At 39.1% G+C, this 21,806-nt stretch overlaps 1 protein-coding gene across 26 annotated transcripts in view; it reads left to right on the top strand.

Moving 5' to 3' along the window:
• Window positions 1-21,806, top strand: part of Arpp21 (cAMP regulated phosphoprotein 21) — a 150,205-nt gene that overhangs the window by 101,052 nt on the left and 27,347 nt on the right. For 25 of the 26 annotated variants that reach the window (XM_040289958.2, XM_040289959.2, XM_078038162.1 and 22 more), the window contains 2 exons: window positions 811-1,074; window positions 4,638-4,764. In XM_040289958.2, coding sequence (XP_040145892.1) covers window positions 811-1,074; window positions 4,638-4,764 — 391 coding nt within the window. Of the gene's footprint in view, window positions 1-810; window positions 1,075-4,637; window positions 4,765-21,806 lie in introns of those variants that run through there. The other variant, XM_078038163.1, reaches the window with a different exon arrangement.

Here is a 21,806-nt window from a genome sequence, read left to right as displayed (position 1 = left end):
ATCTGTCTAATGTTAATTGCTTCTATAATCTGGTTCCTTTTTTTTTTTTTAATGCTTATTGGCTAAGAAGGAATTGAAGGCTCTCAAGTCAGGAACAGAGAGAAACAGGAACTTGGTGTGAAGTTTGGGGAAATATCTCAAAGTCAGAGTCAAGATGGTAGCATAGCTATTATCACCCTATGTTCTTGATGCAGGTGTTCCCCTTGGATGCCAGTCCCCCAGTTTCTTTTCATTTTTACCATCAATGTAATAGATCCTTTGGGATAGTAGCTTGGAGCATTGTCCCTAAATTTCAGGCTCTGACAGTGAACGAATGCTCCCTGAATCAGGCATGTAATCCCACCCAGCCTGTTGGTAACTCCCATCCTAACTCCACCTTTGCAGCAGCTGTGGGTGGTGATGAGTAGGCATGACTGCTTCTCTCAAGAAGGCAGATCCATGACTGCTGCTGGGGAGACCAGCTGACCCTTGAGGACCTGGCACAACAAGCATCATCACCTTGTCTGAGCACCCATCCCGAGGATCCTGAGCCCTCAATCTAGAAAGAATACTTTGCTTGCATTGAATTGGGGTATTTGGGTCCAATTGTTTACCATCTCCAGTTCTTAAGATGATAAAATCCTGATTTCTCATGCAATACTCTTTTTTTCATGTTCTGACTGAATTATTCCTTTATTTCATTTTTTTTTCAGTTCATACTTCCTCCTTTCCCCCCAATTATAAGTGTATGTCCTGTGTGTGCCTCAACGTTAATGTTCTTGTTACCAAGTTGATCATCCTAATTTCCTCTTCTTTCCCTGTCTTTGGCAGAGAGATGATGTGGCCACACAGTTCAGCCAGATGAACCTGAGCCGTCAGTCCTCAGGAGAGACTCCCGAGCCGCCACCGTCTGGTCCTGTCTATCCGTCCTCCCTCCTGCCACAACCAACCCAGCAGCCCAGCTATGTCATCGCCTCTACGGGCCAGCAGCTTTCTACAGGGGGGTTCTCTGGCTCTGGTCCTCCCATCTCACAGCAAGTTCTTCAGGCCCCTCCCTCCCCACAGGGATTTGTGCAACAGCCTGCAGCTGCACAGGTGGGTGCACTTTGACCCGCTTTTCCATGTAGAACATCACCTGAGGTCAAGTTGCCTTACGGGTTCCTGTAGGTCTTCCCCACCCCCAGGACTTGTTTTGTCCTTTTGTTCATTGGTTGTGCACAGTCATAGGGCTCAGAAAGGAAGTTGAAGGAAACTGACCCAACCACCCACGGCATGACCCATTTTTTTTTCAGGCTGCTGGTACAGAGGCCATGAAAAGCCTCTGCTACCATGTGATGCCCTGTTCCTGGGATTGCCCAGGAAGGGAAGGCCTGTCCCCAGGGGACCCTGAACCCGCTCTTCCTGCTGCTCAGGAAATGTGGTTTCTCCCTCTTATCAATTCACAAGCATTTTTCCGGAGCTAATCGGATGCTCCAGGCAGTAGCTCCTCTATGAATATAAAGGAGGAAGTTAAACCAAATATCTACTGTCCTTCCCTCTCCCTGAGGGGAAGCAGAGCTCATGCCTGCTCTCACAGGTAGCCATTAATCATATTTAATTGACTTGAGCATGTAAGACACCACAGATCACTGATTTCTACTGTCTTCCCAAAGACTGATTATGTGTTACTGTTCACCACCAAACATCTCCGGTGCTCTCCTGGGTATCCCTTGCAGAATATTGGAAGTGATTACTGTCAAGATGTAAAATGCACAGAGGCATTTCTGGTCCATTTTCAAGGCACACATATCCCAAGCAAATTCTATCCTGATTATGAAGCATCGCATTGGACGAGCTGTTTAAAGTGCAGTGTCACCTTTGTATCACTTGTTTCACTGCCTTAACATCTTGAATAAATTATTTTGTCTTCCAGACACACAAAACCATCTACCATGAAATGATTTTCAGTCAGTTGTTCATTTTATTTTGAGTGATTAATTAATAGTTCATCCTCAAGTCTCTGTCTCAATAATATTTCTTCCCCAGTGGGATTTAAGGAGATGTGTAAAATAACTTTAAGTTACAGGAGAAAGGACTTCATTAATATATTAATTATTTTACTAATAAATTAAATACTTCAGCTTTAATTATTGGAGAAATTGCTTAGCTCTTGTAGACTAAGTAACATCGAAGTGTCCTTACCCATTTCTGTTGTCAGGGGAAATTGGCAGAGTGCTTAATTGAACACTTTAAAAAAAAAAAAAAGTCATTCCCCAATGAAGGAATTTCAAAATTAGTGAACAGAAAAAGAAAAGACGATTCAAAACCTCTGCTGTGTCTGCATCAGAAATACTTTCATTTTCTCTTCAACGGATTTTAAAAAATAGGAAAAAAATGGAGGAAAAACAGAGACAGTTCATGATCAGTTTGGACATTTATGAACATCTTTCTTAAAGAACCACAGATACTGGTATAGGTTATAACATATAATATCTTTCAATGCAATAAACATTTAAAACTCTAGTTATCTAAATATAGGACAATGGAAATCAACTCAGTTGGGACTCAGCCCATGGATGTTTATGGAAATATATTTGTGCAGAGAATAACCTTGAAGAACAATTTTCTCTGTCTTGTGTGTGCTTTCTGAATGCCCACTAGAAATAATAAGTAGGAAACACATGAACAAGGAAAAGAGGAATTTGAAGAAGGGAAATGGGAGAGTGTTTATCTTTTATAGTTCTTTCTCTAATTTATGTCTTTCCTATTCTCATCCATCTTTGGATTCTTCGTATTTTAATATGGTTCGTTGAAAATGAATATGTCTTCCTTTTGGACTAGCTTTACATCTCTTGCCCCTTTCTTCTTTGGAACCTTTCATATTGATCCTTCAAAAGGTTCCTCTTACCCCAGCTCACTGGGGTATGGAGGGCTGGTCAAGTGTCCCTTCCTTCACATGGATGGAGGTCCCCATTCCTCCAACTGGTGCTCTGCTTTACTGTGGAGAGGTGCTGGACAGAGGTGATCAGCTTCCCAGTGCAACTTGTTAAAAAGTAGCTTTTTAAAAGGTTTGCTTGAAATTTGACATTTATCCAAAATCATTAGTGCTCATTAGGAACTTTTCAAGTGTTTCCGTTCCATTCTTTAACCTTGAAGGTATTTTTTACATTTCATTTTGAGCATAATAGGGAAAGCCAAGGAATGGATATCAAATTCAGAAGCTTATATTTCACCCAGACAGTCTCTTCTTAAGAAATAAAATGCTATTCTTCTTTTAAAAAAACATGCAAATATAATGCTGATGAATGAATTATGTAGTAGCTGTTGTTAATATTGGAAAATGTGATGCATAATTGTAGTGATCTTTCATTGCACCACAAATTACCAAAGCAAAACTAAAACCTATGACTTCACCAGAATTATTTAAGTTTTTATTGTTGTAAACTGCCTCACCAAAAAAGGGTTAAGTTACTATTAGCAATGTATGCAATGAATAAATCAGTTGCCAGACGCAGACTGGTGATTGTTTTAGATTCATTCAGCCCATTACCCTTGAATGTCCATATTATTAGGTAATCAGAATTATAACTCGTAATGATTTCATGGAATCGCAGAACAAGAGTCACAAAAATTCTGTTATCTTTTGTTCCTACTTTATCCTGAGGGAAGAAAATATGTTACGTGTTTCAATAGCAAGATTGAAATAGAAAAGTATTTTCTATCTGACATGAGCAAATCAGAAAATAAAATAGCCATAAAATCACAGTTCCCAAATAATTGGTTCATAATTTTATTCTATGCATATAATACTCATAAGCTGTCTACGGGCTTGGCTCCATTTTCACTTTAGAGAAGATGATAGGAGAAAAGTCTGAGGCCTGAAGAGGGAAAATAATTAACTAAGATCAGTAGGAAAGTAGCCTTAATATAAATGACCCGAGGCAGGCAAAGAAGTCCTTCCAGATCAGAAGATACTTTATTTCAGTGGAAGTAATTAGAAGCTTTTCATTCATACCCAGTCATTAGGAAGTTACAGAGGGTGACATAAATGATATTTTAACATATGATATTTCCCCTTTTATATTGAACATATTTCCAGATTCTAGCTATGTGCAAACCACTCTGCAAAGTGCTTTGGTAGACTTTTAAAACCATTGTATGGCTCATGACTAGGTCAGCAATGGAGCCAGACTCATCACAGATAGCTCCTCTCTGCTCCATATGGTACCGGCTAAGGTGATTTGACCAGGGCTCACACACATGCCCACGATTGAGGGTGTCTTGTCAGTCCAGGTGCCTCTGGTCTCCACATGGCCTCTTTCTAGAGCAGAAAGCCTGGACTTCCTTGCTTAGTGGCTGGATCCTTCTCCGGAAGGAGTAAAAGGTGCATATTTTTTTTTTCTGAGGTTCAGGCTTACAAGTCTTTCTGTCTCATTTCACTGGTCAAAGTGGGTCTCAAACCAGCTCAGTTTCAAGGGCTTAGAGAATGGGTTCCACCTCATCACAGGAGAACATGTATATGGCACATGCCCATACACACAGGCCAGGCAGAAGTTTATGGTGTGAGCCCTCTTTACAATCTACTTTGATCATGTGACATCATAGATGGCAGCGTGTTTAATGTGAGAAAAGACTTATGTTTGATCCTCATTCTCCACTTTTGCCTATCTGTCTTCCAGATGCCTGTCTATTATTACCCGTCTGGTCAGTACCCTACCTCAGCCACGCAGCAGTACCGGCCCATGGCCTCGGTTCAGTACAGTGCTCAGAGGGGTCAGCAGATGCCACAGGCAGCACAGCAAGCAGGTACTTGGAGTCTCTTTTGCCTTCTGTGCTCCAGCCCAATCGTCTTCACGGTGAATTCCATAGGTGTACTCTTTGGTTGAGTGCCCAAGTGTGGTGATTTCAGACAGCATGTTCCCCTCCCCAGAGAAGCCATCAGAGCATTTGATCAACTCTGTGTGCAAAAGAAGCAGGCACAAGAAGGAGGTGAGGCACACCTCCGTCCAGCCTCCCAGGCATGCATGCTGAACACAGCCTCCACAAATTATTTTCGGATCTTCTCAGTTTATTTTAAAGCAGAGAGCTGACCACATCCCTATCTTCTTAGTTCCTATTTTTTTTTTTCCTCAATATCTTAAAGAGAGTGCTTCCCCTGTCCCTAAGGCTAGGGAAACCAAATTAGGTTGTTTTGATACCATCCTAAAAAGCACTGTCTCTGAAGAAAGCTACCGACAAAGCAGCGTGGTGTGTCTCGGTGGAACTCTGACTCCGTGGTTCACTGTCACGAGGGCCACGTGTGCCTCCTGCCCAGGGCCCGGCAGCCACTGTGCAGTGGGAAGGGGGGCCGATACACTGTACGAGAGTGAGTAGCAGGTCTCACAGTGAACCGGTCTCTTTCCCTACTGTGTCACACTCCTAACGGAATGCCGTTCCCCAGAGAGCAGCAGAAACCCAGCAGGGCTGAGTGACTTGAGCTAGGCAGAGCGCTGTGTCCTTCCTGCTGACCAAACTGTGGGAAAAAAACTGCTAATTGTCATGCTGAAGACCACCTGACTGGGAGAAGCTGCCTTCAGTAAGTAGGTCACCCTAAAGATCACATGCTCCCTGCTGCTGCTCATGAATGCTTTGCTCTGTGATCACATTGCTACTCCGAATATATGTGTATGCATATGTAATATGTACTGATATATGTATGTAACATATCCGTGATATGTACCATTTTTTTTGTACAAGCTATGGGAAGAAACCCACAATCTTTGCCAAGGAGCAGTACCAATCACAGACACCCTAAGAATACTAATGCTGACATTGCTAGCATTTGGTCAGAGTGGGGAAAGAATTAAATCGCTCTCTACTGTAGATGGTTGTATGTTCTTTAATTCATCTTATGACCTATTTAAAGTCTGCAGGAGAATTACAGAAACCTATAGCAGCCAGCCAGATTTTGTCTTATTTCAACACTATATTTGTTCAGGAAAGAATATATTTGACCTCAGAATGGACTTTATACTTCTACTGTCGTAAGAACAAAAATAGTTTCAAACTATTAGTTATTTTAAGAAAAGCACTTGGCAGTGTTTTCTGATTGTTGGAAAATGTTATTCTCTCTACTATTTTGGTGGTAACTGAGCTCTCAGTTTAGCTGTAGACTATCGAGATATATTGCTTGTATTTCAAGCCTGTCTTTTTTTTCCTGAGGATGTTTATTTAAAAAATTAATTTATAATCTCCTAGACCTTGGTTCAGAATCAATGGAGAAGTTTTCCTGTTGGTTACCAATGCATTTAGGAGAGGAAAGACATAGATATATCTCATTGTAATGATCTAGTTTTTATTTAGCTTAGTGTCATGGTGTGATGGTTGTCTAGAGAAGTATTTCAGACTTGTGGAACATCATCATAGAAAGGCTGCAAACCTGCTGGAATCCAGTAAGCCTATAAACTCAGGATCTGGGTGAGGGGCTGTGAAGGTCGAATGCATGTGAAGGTCGAATGCATGAATGCAACAGAATTCGAGTAAGAGCAAGTCTAGAGTTTCCCCCAGAATCCTATATTGCTGTTTCTCCTCTCCACTAACTTCACTGATGACTAACAATGGTAGGGAAAACATGCATGACATTTTCTCTTTCATAAAATATGTGGGAGAATTTATAGCTGCAGAAATTCCTCCTTGGGTTTCAGAAAGACTTAACTGGTCCCAACTCTATTCTGTGACCCCTGAGTGGCTTTGACTTGCCCAGTGCTCACACGTCACCATGAAAATGCCACCCCCAATGAATGACCATGACAGTGTAATAGGAGTGCATGGTATAGCAATATCATGCTCCAAATAGAAGTGAGGGCAGTGCTTCAGGTGTCACGGACATGAGAAGCAGTTAATGTGGTCTGTGGAAGGAGGAGAGGTGAGAAAAGGGAAATGATTTCTGAACAGTATGTTCCCCCCAAATGACAATTTCAGTACACATGGACAGACTTAGACCTGTGATTTCTTGGCTTTTGTGATCGTGACACCTGTTATCTGGTCCAACATCCCAACATAGTTTCCACTGTGGGCTGAATTGACCACTTTTGGGGAAGGCAGGTGGTATATCTGGCCTTGAAAAGAATCACCTCTGCTAATAAAATCCAAGCAACAGAGCTTGCACAATGGCAGTGCGATAATGCCTAGATGCTCTGGGTCCTACAGGTTTGGAAGGCCTTTGCTCAGCTAAGTGAAGGCAACAGAGACTTTCCAACAGAGTATGGCAGAGTTATTTGTGGGAGTAACTCAATACATGGACTATCTCATAGAGGAAAGAGCCTTTTCAGATCATGATAAAAGTCATGTTTTCTGGAGGATCTTGTAGATCAGCCTCCTCTGTCTTTAAGTCAAACTCTACACTAGTGAAATGTGTTTCTGTCTCACAGAGATACTCTGATTGCTCCTTCTCCTGTCTCCTGCAGTCTTGCATCCTGGGATCTGACCCTCTCCTATCCTCCTTTGGTACTGACACCAGCTGGTTTCATAGCATCCTTAGCTATCATATGATTTAGCATGTGAGTGGGACAAAATTATGTCCAGTAAAAATCAAATGAGATTTTAATCCCAGTTGGCTTCCTGGCAGTTTTTTGCCATATTTATTTAATTGCTATAAAAGCATTTCTTCATTTTCCTACATTCTTGACAGAATTGAAACCTCTGCCATTTACCACTTCTTTCCTAGGGCTTAAAACTATAGACAGCGAAATTTTATGAAGGAAACTGGATACCCTGCAATTGATTTAAGAGGACACTTAAGGTACACTGAAGACCAGCAGGCGGACATAATTCTTCCTCTTGGTGATTTTGTTCTCTTGACCTTATCAATAGATAGTCAAAGTCCTACACATGAGAAAGAAAGATCCCATGCTAGTGATGATTATAAATAAATGCCACTGATGTTAAGAAACGATGGAGAAATCAAATGATAGATTTGCAGTGATGTATGGAAATTGCAGCCATTTAAAAACCTTTAATATATTTAAAAACCTTTAATATAGAAATATCTCTAATGGAAGACATTGTCTGTTGTCAATATGATATTAGGTACCCCCAGAGAGGGAGAAAATTTTATTAGACACTTATTAATAACCCAGGACTACAAAGAAATACAGTTGCCAGGATAGAGCTAACAGGCCTATAGTTTTAAATCAATCTGGATTTTAAACACTTGGAAGGGAGAGTGTCTTGTCTTAGAATAGATTCTGTCAGTGGTCAAATACTGAAATTTTATGATAATTTCTAGAGCTTTTAAACTATAAATCAATTCCTTTATGGTTATAGGACTATTAAGATTATTTCATCTTTTTGGAGTTTCACTAGGTTGTGATTATCAAGGAATTGGCCCATTTCTTCTTAGTTCTGGGAGTGAGGTGCATAAATTTGATGGTTGTATTCTTTTATTATCTCTTTGGTAGCTTCAGAATATGTTGTGATATCTTGTTTTATTTTCTGATGTTGGTGATTTTTAACTTTATTTTATTGTTGATCTTGCTGGATTCATCACTTATTGATCTTTTTGAAGAATCAGCCCTTTAATCGATTTACTGTTATTTTATTGTTTCAGTTTCACTGACTTTGGCTCTTATCTTTATATTTATTTATTTATTTATTTATTTAATTTATTCACTTTACCTTTGTTTGACTATTCTTTTTATATTTTCTTCAGTTAGGAAGCTAAATGGTTGATTCTGGATCTTTTATCTTTTCTAATGTAAACTTTTAGTGCTTCAAGTTTTCCTTTCAGTCCAGCGTTAGCTGTATCCCACATATTTTGACATGTTATATTTTCATTCTCATGCACCTGTACATACATTTAAATTTTCTTTGATTCTTCGTCTTTGACTCGTGGATTTTTTGGAAGTGTGTGTTGTTCAATGCCCGAGTGTTTGGAGATTTTCCTATTGTCTTTCTGTTATTTATTGTAGAGTGATTCCATTATAGTTAGATAACACATTCTGTATGATTTCAATTCTTATAAAATTGTTGAGGTTGATTTATGGCCCAGAATATGGTCTATCTTGATGAATATTCTATGAACACTTGAAAAAGTGGATACTCTGCTGTTTTGGGTAGAAGTCTTGACAGATCAGTTAGATCCCGTTGGTTCATTTTGTCATTCATGTCCTCTCTATTTTTGTTGATTAGTTCTATCAGTTACTGAATGGTGGATATTCAAAACCCCAAATGTAAAATCTACAGTCCTAAAATAAATCTCCGGGTAAAGTTTTCCCTCAGTGTCTCTGAAGTCCGAGGATGGAGGAGAAAGTTTAAGGTGATTTGGAACATTTTATCATCTGGCATGCCTAAGAAATGTTATATGCCCTAAAAGAAGTTAGACAAATCCACCAAGATCTTCTGAAAGATGGAGGCCCTCTGAGCAGGAAGGGCAGGTGAGCAGTTGCTGTAAGCTGTTGCTTGCAGCTCTCAGTGCCAGGCTCTCGGCACTGCTGCTTGGTGTCAGCAGTATTACTCTAGGTTTAGGTAGAAGAATAATGAAGATGATGGTTTACAACTGACGCTTCACAGTTCTGCCTTCCTTTCAGACCAGGAGTATCCACATTCTTGAATGTCATGAAAGGGGATCGATATGAAGATATGAGCAGAAAAGAGGGGAAGGAACTAGGTTAGGGTACGATGGCAGCCAACCATTTGATGTGGCTTCTGAAGACTGTGGAGGTGTTTCTCACCTCTGCTTTAGAACAACCCTTTCCTAATCCACCCTCCCCCATTCACAAGTATCTGCTGAATGATTCATTTGGGGGCAAAACCCAGATCATAATGCATTTCCCTTTTTACTCTTCAAATTGTAGCTCAAGAGTTAACCATGAAAAGGAATCTTAAAAATGCTTCATATTGCAAAACAACAACCAACTTTTGGAAGGTTGCCATAAGCTTGTTAAAGGTATTTCTTCCCTATTCCTCTCAAGACTATGCATTGTATTTACCTGCAGCTAAATACAGGAGTTGGTGGAGATGATAAGGGTCAAAGTCTCCTTTTCTCATGTTTTTCACCTACATTTAAAATTAACCTCATGTGGACTTTTCTTATAGTCAGCAGCCTTTGTGAGGCATCACTAGTAGAACAAAAAATGGAGTGTGAATATTTAATTTTCCTAAAGGAGGAAACTGAGGCTGGGAGGCCATCCTCCTACCCAACATGGAGTCTCTCTTGTCAGAGCCAGAAAGGGGGCTTCGGCTACTTCATTGCTTACAGATTTATTACCACATGCCTATTCTGGAGACTAATAGGCTTACTCAGATGGTTTATAAATGTCTCATTTCTGACAATCTGCTTCTGAAGATGTAGGCTAAGAACCATCTAACACATACAAGTTATAAGAAAACCAGATGAAAAGAGTAGAAATAATACCTCAATGACTTGGAAATATGTTAACCCCTGTCCTCCTCCATCCGAGAGGAGCTGGACATTGCCCAACTCTCAGACTGTTGTTCTTTTGACAGAGAACTTGGTGTGAAGAATCTTTGCAATAGGCCTTCTCTTTGCCCAGTTAATCAGACTGAAAATGGATTCAGTTAAAGAAGTTTGCATGAATTAAGATCCCCCTCATATATATGCATAGGCATATACACATATGTATATGTATGTGTGTGTGTGTGTGTGTGTGTGTGTGTGTGTGTGTATACACACACATATATATTTTTTTCCTTGAAGAATGATGTGGGCAGAGGATGCCAGGTCAGAGAACATAGATTTGTTTGTTTTCTTTTGTTAGATGGTAATGCTGTCATAGTATAACGTAATCCACGAATCTGCAGGTGACACTCTGACCTTTAGGGTAAAGGTTCTGTTGGTTCAGACCTCCATTTTGGAAGAAACCATTTTCATGTAGAGGCTTCTTCATTAAAGATTGTCGAGCTGGAGGATCTCAGCCTATTATAAATACAAACTTTAAAAAAGGCCACTAGATTTTCGTTCCATAGAACAGATGCACCTTCTATTTCTGTAGGTACAGCTGTTCGGCTCCATCCAGCCCTTTTTATATGCACATCAACTACAGGCCTCTGAAGATTCCTCAAAAGAGCTTGTCAGTGCCCCACCTCACCCCTCACATGGGATTTCTGTAGCCATTGCTTCTTGACCTTTAATATGCATATCAACTCTCCAGATTGTTAAAATGAATATGAATGCAATAGATCTGGATGGGTCCTAAGATTCTACATCTCCTTTAAGCTCCCAAGGATGCTCATGTAGCCCAGAGTCTTGATGTTTTGCAAAAGATATATCCTTTCTAAGCTGTTGAAAAGGGGAGAGTTATACCCAGATTCATTCTTGATTTGATTTTATTTGTATTTTAGACACAATTCTAATAATATTTCATAGTCAGCATATCTGTGTAGATAGTAAGTATTGAGAATAACATTAATGCTTGTGAATCTGAATTTTGAGAGAAAAGATAAATATAGCATGATTCTATTGAAAGAACGAATCATTTTCATTTGGGCATATGCAGGGAGAGTGTGGAGAGCCAGAGTGAAGTGGGAGAGAAAGAGTACATTCTTTTTTCACCATATCTCTCAGTGGTTTATCTTTCCCCCATGGAAAATACAGTGCCTCGGCTCAAGTGATTGTATGAATATTTAAAAGGATTAAAGAAAATCTCTCAGCCATACAATTCAAATATAAATAAGAGCAAATTGCAGGTAAGTGTTATGTAATCAAATAGAGTGACAGCCTAACAAGTCAATTCATGTCTACAGTGAATATGCACATTTTTTAAAGTTCAAACATCCAAAGAATATGTCCTCTACCCCTCGAGCCACTTTCAGGGGTATAGTGTGTTAGGATTTGGGTATAGTTGATGATTTGGGGATTTCTGCAATTTTAAAGTACTAATGCTCCCATAGAAACTCATTTCGAGGGTTAGAATGGCAGGAATAAGCTGGTCCTGAAAACTAATTCTCATCACTCTGCCTTTAATCATTTTCATTTACTCCTGTTTATTTTTATTTGTCTGCAGTTCTGGGGATCAAACTCAGGGTCTTTCATGAGTTAGGCAGGTGCTCTACCACTGAGCAACTATCCTAGCCTCCCCACTCTCAGTTTTCTCTAGAATGTGAAACAATGGAATGAACAGGATGGCACTTTGGGCAGGAACATATGATTATGTGTGGTGCATGTGTGCTTGGAAATATACCAAAGGCACAGATCCCTTCCTAATAGGTCTATACAGCGTTCAATCAGTAATGTGTTTCGTTTTTTTAATCTCTTCTTGTAGAAGTGCTATTTCTATGTACCAGCATGTTGTTGGTATTAACAGCTCCAAGTAAGAAGAGTAAGAAAGAACGTTACTGCCTTTTTAATGTTGTTCTGGAACACATTTGAAATGGGGTAAAATGTACCTTAATGGAATACATTTATTTAACCAAAGCAGTTGAGTAAGGTAGATCCTGTGTTTTTTTCACTGGGCTTATTAAGCAGTCAGTGTCAATGTGATCCAGAGAGATTCTATCTTCAGAAATCCCTTGTCTCGTGCACCGTGCTTATGATATTAATTGATGTGGTTTTTATCCCTTGAGGTTGGTGGAGATGGGGAGAGGATGCATCAGAGCTGTAGAAAGAATGCAGGCTCTTGTTCTGACCAATAAGCTACATTAGTCTGTGGTGGTGGGATTCTAACTTAATTTGCCTTCCCTAAGATTCGATGATCAAAAAGAAAATTATTGGTTCAATAAGCATTCGTATAATTTCCATACATTTTAACATTTAAAATCTCTTAATCCATATATATATATATATATATATATATATATATATGTTTTAATTTGAGAAAATAATATGTTCATGCTCACTCAGAGAAGCGATGTGAAAGTTATTATCCCTGACAGCTCTCAGGAAGTGATTTGTACTTTGGGTATCTGTATTGTTATGTCATCAGAAGCAGAAGGGTAAGTTATCAGAGTTACATGAAGATTTAATTGTCTATCTGATTCCTGTTAACATCAGGGGGAATCACACAGATAAATCCTTGTGGAACACGCTGTTCTGAAAATATTAGTTTGGGAAGGGTTTCTATGGAAACGTTCATGTGTTTCTTTCATTAATTGGTCTAATTATTACATTTACAGAAATGAGAATAAGAAGTATTACACTGGGATTAAGAGGAAGGTTAACATTATTAGGAGGAATAATAGGATTCATGCTACATTTTTGTTTTTCTTTCTCCTTAAATCAAACCTACACGTTCCCCAAACCATGTACATGGCCAGGTTCTCTCTGTCCCTTAGGAGGTATCATAAAAGGAATTTATTCAGTACGTTTGCAAATTGTTGCTTTAGCACATTACATTTTATGTCTCTTTTGGTGTTTACATTTTCATTTGTTATGCCATTAGATACTACTGGTATGATTCCAATTTCTGTTTTTCTGTAAATATGGGAAGACAAATCATAGCAGTGTCTGTTTTCTGGCTACACAACAGAAAATGGGAAAGAGTAACCTTTTATAACAAAGAAAGAAAAAGGAAAGAGTTAGATTTGGGATGTTAAGGAAAGAAAGGTATCAAGAATAGAAATATATTTTTTGAAAATCCTAATGTTTTGATATACCTTTCATAAGAGTGAATCATAAATGCTTCAGAAAAACCTAAGGATTCCAAACTGCTTATTCAAAGAATTGGTTTGCTTGGTGATTTTAATCAAAGAATTTCATCAAAGATAGGATATATTTTGCCAGATGAAGTTTTGAATCCTCCTTTTCTCTCCTGTTTTCTCCCTTAGTGTTATTTGTTTTTTTTTTTTGTTTTAATTTCTTGTCAATAGTTTTTGCTCTCAGTTATTACCCTGATCTTTGTTCAGTTCAGGCCTTTAGAAATATATATTTAAATGTATTTTGTGTCGGGCATGGTGGCTCATGCCCATAATCCCAGCAACTCAGGAGGCTGAGACAGGAGAATGGCAAGTTTGAGGCTACCCTCATCAAGTTGTAAGGCCCTAAGCAACATAGTGAGACTGTCTCAAAAAATAAATAAATAAAACGGACTAGGGATGTGGCTCAGTTGTAAAGCACCCCTGAATTCAATCTCCAGTACCAAAAAAAAAAAAAAAAAAAAAAAAAGAAAATTAGTTCAGGTCTTTATATTTTCAAACTTAAATATATAATTTTAAATTCCTCATGGTATCTGGTTTCTGCCTCCTCCCAATTCCCAAATCCCAGATGGATCTTCTTTGTTATGTGACAGAGAGCTTCATTCTCCCACAGGCATTCACAATCTAACATTTGAATGATAGAGAAGAATGTGTTGGACATTCTTCCCTCTGGAGATAGGGCACAAAGAGTACTGCAGTACCTCCTGTCCACCTGGGTATCCCTGAAACCAGTGTGAAGTTGGCCCTTGGGTTTGCGGACTTAGAGCAATAGTGATTTAAAAAAAAAAAAATGAGGAAATTTTGTGTAGTATTATTTTTATCTTGGTTCCCAAATTCAGAGATGCAGTAGAACTCAAGAAAAGTAGTTAGGCTTTTGGATGGTGTTTTAAGTTGTCACTTCCAAGGGGCTCATTTTGCTTAAACTTTTTGGTGGGATTGCAATTTTGCGTTAAAAGCAGTATGCAAATCACTAAACTTAAAAGACACTACCTTAGAATGCATGGCACTGAAAGATCTTTCACCTTAAAATTCTTAAAATTCTTTCTTCTTTTCACTGTCCTCAGTTATGGCTTCTTGCTGCTTTTTGGGACACAAATGTAAATTCAGCAAAATCAATCAGCACGGACTCACTTGCATGCTAAATGGATTCATTGCATCCTAAAGTGTCCTTTCTCCTGGCCATCAGCAAAGGATCAAGGTTTTAATCAATCCTTCCAGGTCTGAAGTAGCATGGATCCTTCTTTCCAAATAAGTGACATAGTAATGTTACAGTTTGAGAGCCAGGCAAGGATCACTATAAGGAGGGAGGTTACAGCACTGCCTGTGTGCCTCCTTGAATTAACATAATTCTAAAAGAAACCCTGTGACTCACACTCCCTCTTCAGCGCCTTATGAGGGTCGCATACAAGTGGGGTCACTAATTGAATCTGTTGGCAGAGCAATTTTTCCCTGGCAGAGACATTTTGTGCATCTCTTCACCTGAAGAGTGTTAGCAAAGTGCAAGGGGCTTCACACCTGTGCTCCTGTCCAAATCCCCGAAGCCACAAACAGCCTCCCCTGTGATTTCATGCCGGTACTGTTCACAGTTGTCAGCCAATCCTGCCTGGCTGCAAAGATGAGTTTGATGCCCTTCAAGGACTCCCAGCCAATCCATAATTGCCTGATGACATCTTCCTCGATTCCCTCAACATTCCCTCAAAGGCACCTAGAGACTCGTTAAAATTGCATTTTTAACTTTCTCCCAGATGCTCTTACTGCTTTGTTATTTTAAAGGTTCTTTTGCAGTAGGTCCAGCACTGTTGCACCTTTTATGAGCCATTGTAGGTCATGACTGTTTTGAGGATAAAATATAAATGCATAAAGAGGGGCCAGAATAGAGCTGAAAACATACCTTGCTGAAACTAGGATATTGTAGTGAAGCACACATTTCAAAGGATTACAAGACTATACAGTGTGACAAGCTCAGTTCTAAGTGGATTTGCATATATTTTTGTTTCCTAAGGAAAACAATTTATTAACAGATTCCACTCTAATTACTCATCTATATGTAAGCAGTATGAGCCAGCGTGTGCTGTTATGATACATAGGTCAGAATGTTTGAGGTGACCTTAAGTGAATCTTGATGGAAACCTGATTTCCCCTATCAGAATCCTAGTAGTTCTGACTGGTAGGAACGGCCCAATTTATGCTCACCTGAGACTTTGGGACTGAGATGAACCAAATAGAACAATCTGAGGACTAAAAATAAATCAGAAGCAAATCTCCCACCTAGCTAATAATGCAGTAGCAGTAAGGAGATAGAAAAGACATTCCAAATGGTAGTTTCTGTATTTTTTTAAATAACAGAACATTTTATAAATTATGAAAATTAGACATCTAACTCTCATGCAACAATGAATTTTTATTTATTTTGCCTATTCTTTTATTTTTCTGGCTTTGAACCTGCATATGCATGTTCTAGGTACCAACAGGTAAAATAAGAGCAAATTATGCCAATTCCTTATTAATACACCATTCTTTTTTTTTTAAAGAGAGAGTGAGAGAGGAGAGGAGAGAGAGAGAGAATTTTTTTTAATATTTATTTATTTTAGTTTTCGGCGGACACAACATCTTTGTTGGTATGTGGTGCTGAGGATCGAACCCGGGCCGCACGCATGCCAGGCGAGCACGCTACCGCTTGAGCCACATCCCCAGCCCCTATATACACCATTCTTATTTATTCAAAACTTAATTTATGTTTGCATGTGTGTTGCTTCTTCCAACATTTCTGTGATGCTTTAAATAAGCAGAACTGAATTTGAAAATGACATGATTGTTTACATATAAATTTTCTAAACAATCTATAATTAAGCGTCTAGCACTAACAAGTGAATTTAACAATGCTGCAGAATACAAGGGCAATGTGTAGAAATCATTTTTAAAACACTAGAAGCAACTGGAAAAAATTAAAATTCCATTTATAATACTGACAGACATTTAATAGCAATAATTGGCCTTATAATAAATAAATAGCACTCTTGACCTTATGGTCCTGGGAGGCTTACCTCATTATCCAATCATCCAACAACCACACAAGTTGAGTCCCATACATCCAGCAGTGTCTTGTACGGTGTCAGCAATCACAACCTCTTTCTCTATTCAGACTTTGCTTTCTCAGGTTCCTCTAAAGAAACATATATTGCAGAGGAACTGAGGCTTGCAAAATCTCTCATTTGTGTATCTTCAACTTCTAGATTAAAAATATTTCCTAATACACTGTCATTAATGACTTCACTCCTTCTCTCCCCAAACAGACTTTATGGACACTTCAGAGCATTTTTCTATCTTCTGTCATCTTGTTTTCCATCTCTCATTGTTAAAATGACATGGTTTTTAAGTTGCTCGCACTCTTTGAGTTGAATTCTACCTCAAGTTCCTCTATGAATATGCTACACAGGAGGCAGTTTCCTTGGTAACAAGAATGTAGTGGGGAAGAGAAGCCCACCATGAGAAAAAATTGCTCCCTACCTTCTTCCCCAGGGCTCTTCTCAGAAAGCACCCTTAAACCAGGCACACAAAGCACCCAGGAGTTGCAGGTGTTCCTTAGTTCATCCATTGACTGTAAGACCCACTACAAATCACCTGCTCTGTTTTTCTACTAATGAAAGCTGTTCGGTTGTGGAATGGGGATTTTCTCTTTAGTGTCTTTAGCTGATCTTTCATAGATATTTAAGTAGAGAAAGGAAAATTGGGACTTAAGAAGTGTGTTCACGTGTGTATGTATGTACGCATGCATGCGTGCAGGTAGGAATGTGTTTGTTGAGATGAACTGATTTTTAATGAGCGGTAGCATTTATTTTTACATTTATTTCCAGTCTCTGAAATTTGCATAAAATATTTTTAAACTCTGGCAGGATTTCAATGGCATGTTGGGTGACTTCTATGGAAATTAAGGTATTAATTTGGCAGTCCTTTTGACACGCTTACTAAGTAGGTCTCTCAATAAGCCCTCATGAGTTCAAAATACTTCTCTCCCCTTTGAAAAATGCTGAGATGAATATAGACATGGGAATATATAAATAAGTGAATCTGCTGAAGTCCAATTTCAGGGACATCATTCAGTAAGTAGGGAGACCAACTGATGTGATTTTAAGCCCAGAGTTCTCACTCTGTCCCAGCAAATCAATATACCCACGTCAGCTGAAGTTCGAAGCTCAATCTCCTTCTAATCATTCTGTCCCTCTTACCTGTTTATTTCCCTTTTCTCAGTACTGTGATGGGGAATATGCACATCTAGTTGTTGGTTTCTAAATTTTCCTGCTGTTGAGCCTGTCAGCCAGTGAAGGGGGTTTCAAGTGCTTTAGACATTCTCTTCTCTTTCTGGGTAATTTAACTTCCTAAAAGCTGTTCCTCCTTAGTTCAGTTTCTAGTTCATCTTGGAACTTTAGGAATTTTGAGTTTGATGATTTATTTAGTGTCTCTTATTTAGAAAGCAGTCCTAAGAAAGATAAGAGAATTAGTGACTGCCCTTCAGCCTTCCCTTTTCTTTCTTCTCTCTCTCTCTCTCTCTCTCTCTCTCTCTCTCTCTCTCTCTCTCTCTCTCTCTGGTTTGTTTGTTTCCTTCTTTTGTGTCTTGGTGTGTGAATCCGCTGGAAGGTCTTTTCTCACCATCCTGGAGGCTAGATGTCTGCAGTCAAGGCATTGGCAGATTTGGTTTCTTCTTAACTCCTCTCCTCAGCTCACTGCTCTCTTCCTATGCTTCATAAGCTGGAAAATGGAAGAAAGACCCTCAGCGCAGGAAACCAGTGTACTTTGCCAGGTGTTCCCATAATGTCAGCGAATTTGCATTTTGGATTATTTTAACCACCAGCTTGAGTGAAGCAGAATAGAAACAGTGATCCTGGGTTCCTTCCCATTTTGAACCCCACTTATGTTATAGGGATCACGTTATACCTTTAGGTACCAGATGGCATAAATTCAACATCACCTAGTATGTTTGTGTGTATTTTATGCATTTTAGAAGCCTAAAAAATGGCATACCAGGGTTTATTCAAGAAGCTGTGAAAAGCAAACTTAAAAAAGACACCGAAAAGCTTGCATTTCAACCTTTGTTCCCCTTTCATTGTTGGTGGTGGTTGCTGTTGGTTTGTGGGGACGGTGATTGTAAATCATACAGATCAGTAACGCCAGCTCTCAGCACCACCCAGTACTGTCCTCGTGTCTCAGCTCACACGGGTGGCCCTTAGGGTTTGTGGAGCTGTCTTGAAGCCTGGCTACTCGAATTCTGTCCTTTTGCCTGGTGGTGACAGCCAGCACTTGTACCATGACAACTGCCATCTGGCTGCTTCTGCTTAGATTTGTAGCAGAAGCCCCAGTTGGGTGTGGGGATTGTGAGAGCTCCGGGGAAGGCAGAGCTTCTGTGAAATCACCACAGATGGCTTTATTTGGGGAGCTCACGGGCATGGAAGTAAAGCAGGAAGCAGAAAAATAAATCAGCGGGGAGTTTGATGTCTGCTGGTCTTAAAGGAACTTGAGATGAACCTCACTGATTGATTGGGACTATATTATGTACATGGGAGAACTTGGAGACATGGTGAAAGCAGATTGAAACTTTAAAGCCTTTGAAATTAAATAGCCCATCACAGCACTGAATATTCGAGTCTTCCTCAGGCAGTGTGATAATATGATGTAAATTAGCCATGGGAAAAAATGCACTTTCATGATTCCTTAATCCTTGTTTCTCAAAGGATATTCCACCTGCATTAGGATTGAGGGACACATAGAGAGGGATTATAAAAATACACTTGGCTGGCTATTCCTGAATTATGAGAGCTGGCCCGCTCCTCTCTCTCTCTTTATGGGGTTTCAGTATTTATGGGGAAGGTGTGTTATTCCAGTTTCTTTCATAAGCTCCCCACCTCCAAATATAACAGATCGTCGAATGCACACACAGATCAGCATTTCTAAAATGCATTCTCCAGCAATTACTATGTCATTAATATTTAAAAACCATTAGCTTAAAGCTAATCTGCTTTGAAAAGTCTGCTGATTTTTATTTCATCCTTTACGTTCAAAGGAACCCATGTTGGCAGGAATACTATTGGGTTTCAATCAGGCACACATTTCCGTTCACATTTTCCAAAGGCATCTCAGTTGCCACAAATACTATGTGATACAACAATGTTTGCTTTCTCTACATTCAGGGATGCATTAAAAGATGATGACCACTCGAAGATAGGTGGGTAGTTAGATGCAGGAAAAAAGTACACGAAAACTAAAGTGATAGCTGGCTAGCAGTATTTGGCTATTTATAAGGCAAAGATACTTATACACTACTCCTTAGACCTCTGTGCCTTCACCAGTGCTGCTTCTTTATACGGTAATCACTCTCATAAAGATTACTTTCTTTTTGAGAATAGCCCTCCTGCACTACCTCTTCTTGCTCTTTAGTGACCCTGGACATGATCCATCCAGGCTGGCAGCAAAAGTCTGTTCTTTATTCTGTTGCTTTTTTTTTTTCTCTCTCTCTCTTATAGTTTTACAGGGTATATTTTAAAATATTCCAAGGGAAAAATAATCTGTCTACAACCAATGTTTTTTTTTTTTTTTTTTTTTTTTTATTCTCAAGTGATGAGAAAGGAAACCCCCCAAAAATGTGTTTCCGGTAGGTGGAGTCTAAAGATTAGCGCTATAGCCAGCATTGATCTAATGCTGTAAGCAAAGAAGTTTGTACCAGGAGTTCTGTTTGAACTGGCTTGGTTTCCAAGGGAAAGCAGCACACCAATTTTGCAGGTCGGCATTCATTTACTCATTTTAGCAAGATTTATTGAGTCCCAGGTAGCACCAGGCCAAAATCTGATGATGCCTAAAGACAAAGACAAGGGGTTGTTCTGCATTAAAGCCATTTATCCTATCCATCCATTCAGATCTGTTGTGATTTACATCGTTTTCAAATAGCACAAAGCTTTTTTTTTAAACACGGAGCTTTTAATACCAAGGTCCAAAAATTTTGTCAAAATTGCACAGACAGGCATCTAGACAGACACACGAATGTATTCATGCGGAATACATGTGTCGTGGTTTCTACACTTAGAATTTTCTGTTTTCAAAGGTCAAGTGTTAGTTTTTCTTGATACCACAATTCTTTTTCCCCAGTTTTCATCTGTCAAAACGTCAAATTCGAAGCAGGATTGCCTTCCTCCTGTTTTTTTTTTTTTTTCTTCCACTGTGATTCAGGTTGAGAGAATGATAACAAAGCTTGTTAGAAATGTGTCTGAGATTGATTCTGACTGATAGCTAAGAAGCTTAGCTAAGAACAAAAAGCAAGGGGTTGCTGCAGAAATGCTGTAATGTGTGATTAACCGAATCCTGTCTTTTGCCCTGGTCTTTCCGTTAGTGGTCTAAGTGCAGCATTAGTGTACTAGAATCAGTGAGTGAGCCTCCTTGTCCCTTGGATAGAGCTCCGATACAATTTTACACGTGCTTTCTGGCCAAGGAACAAAACTCAGCCATTCCAAGAAATAAAAAAGTGTCATGTAAATTAAATAAAAGCAGAGTGCTTTCAATGCTTATTAAATTAAATCGAACATAGTTTCCTCCTACTGAGATGAAAAATAAGAAAGGCAGAAAAGACAAAAAGTTAGTCATTTAAAATAGGTTGGCTTCAGTAATTATCACATATAAATAATTTATTCTGTATGATGGAATAGTTAAGCATGAGAAGTCAAGAAGTGGATTGTCTGAGTTCAGATCTCTGTCATTGGTTGCTGTGTGACCTTGAATAAATTAATCACTCTGTTGTCTCAGTATTCTCAAATGTAAAATGAAGGTAATCCTAGCACTGACTCCTCAAATGCATAAATGCAGTATGCAAGTAAATTGCTTAGTTAAATTGTTGGTACTCAGTGTTGGACACATAGGGAGTAATGCCTGATGAATAATACAGCTGTGAGTACCAAACAGAGTTTGTATAGAGAAGAGTAGTTATTCTGAAGACTGCCTTTTCCAACTCTCCTCTACTACTTGGGGGATATCTAGAAGCAAATGCAGTAGAAAGTTCCATTTAGAAGTCTTCCATTAGAAATTTAACTTTATGGGTTTTAAATACTTGGTTACAGAGTTAGCGTCACATTTTGATACTTTGAGGAGGAAACAGAGCATTTTGGATTCTGTTCATTTGGTAAAATACAGGGTCATGGCTCTGCCAAGTTGCATTCTGGAAATACATTGTAAATCTCCAC

This window comes from Ictidomys tridecemlineatus, chromosome 2, assembly GCF_052094955.1.
Source record: "Ictidomys tridecemlineatus isolate mIctTri1 chromosome 2, mIctTri1.hap1, whole genome shotgun sequence".
In the NCBI taxonomy this organism is placed as follows: domain Eukaryota; kingdom Metazoa; phylum Chordata; class Mammalia; order Rodentia; family Sciuridae; genus Ictidomys; species Ictidomys tridecemlineatus.
Note: the sequence above shows the minus strand (reverse complement) of the source record. Positions and strands in the feature narration are given on the sequence as shown.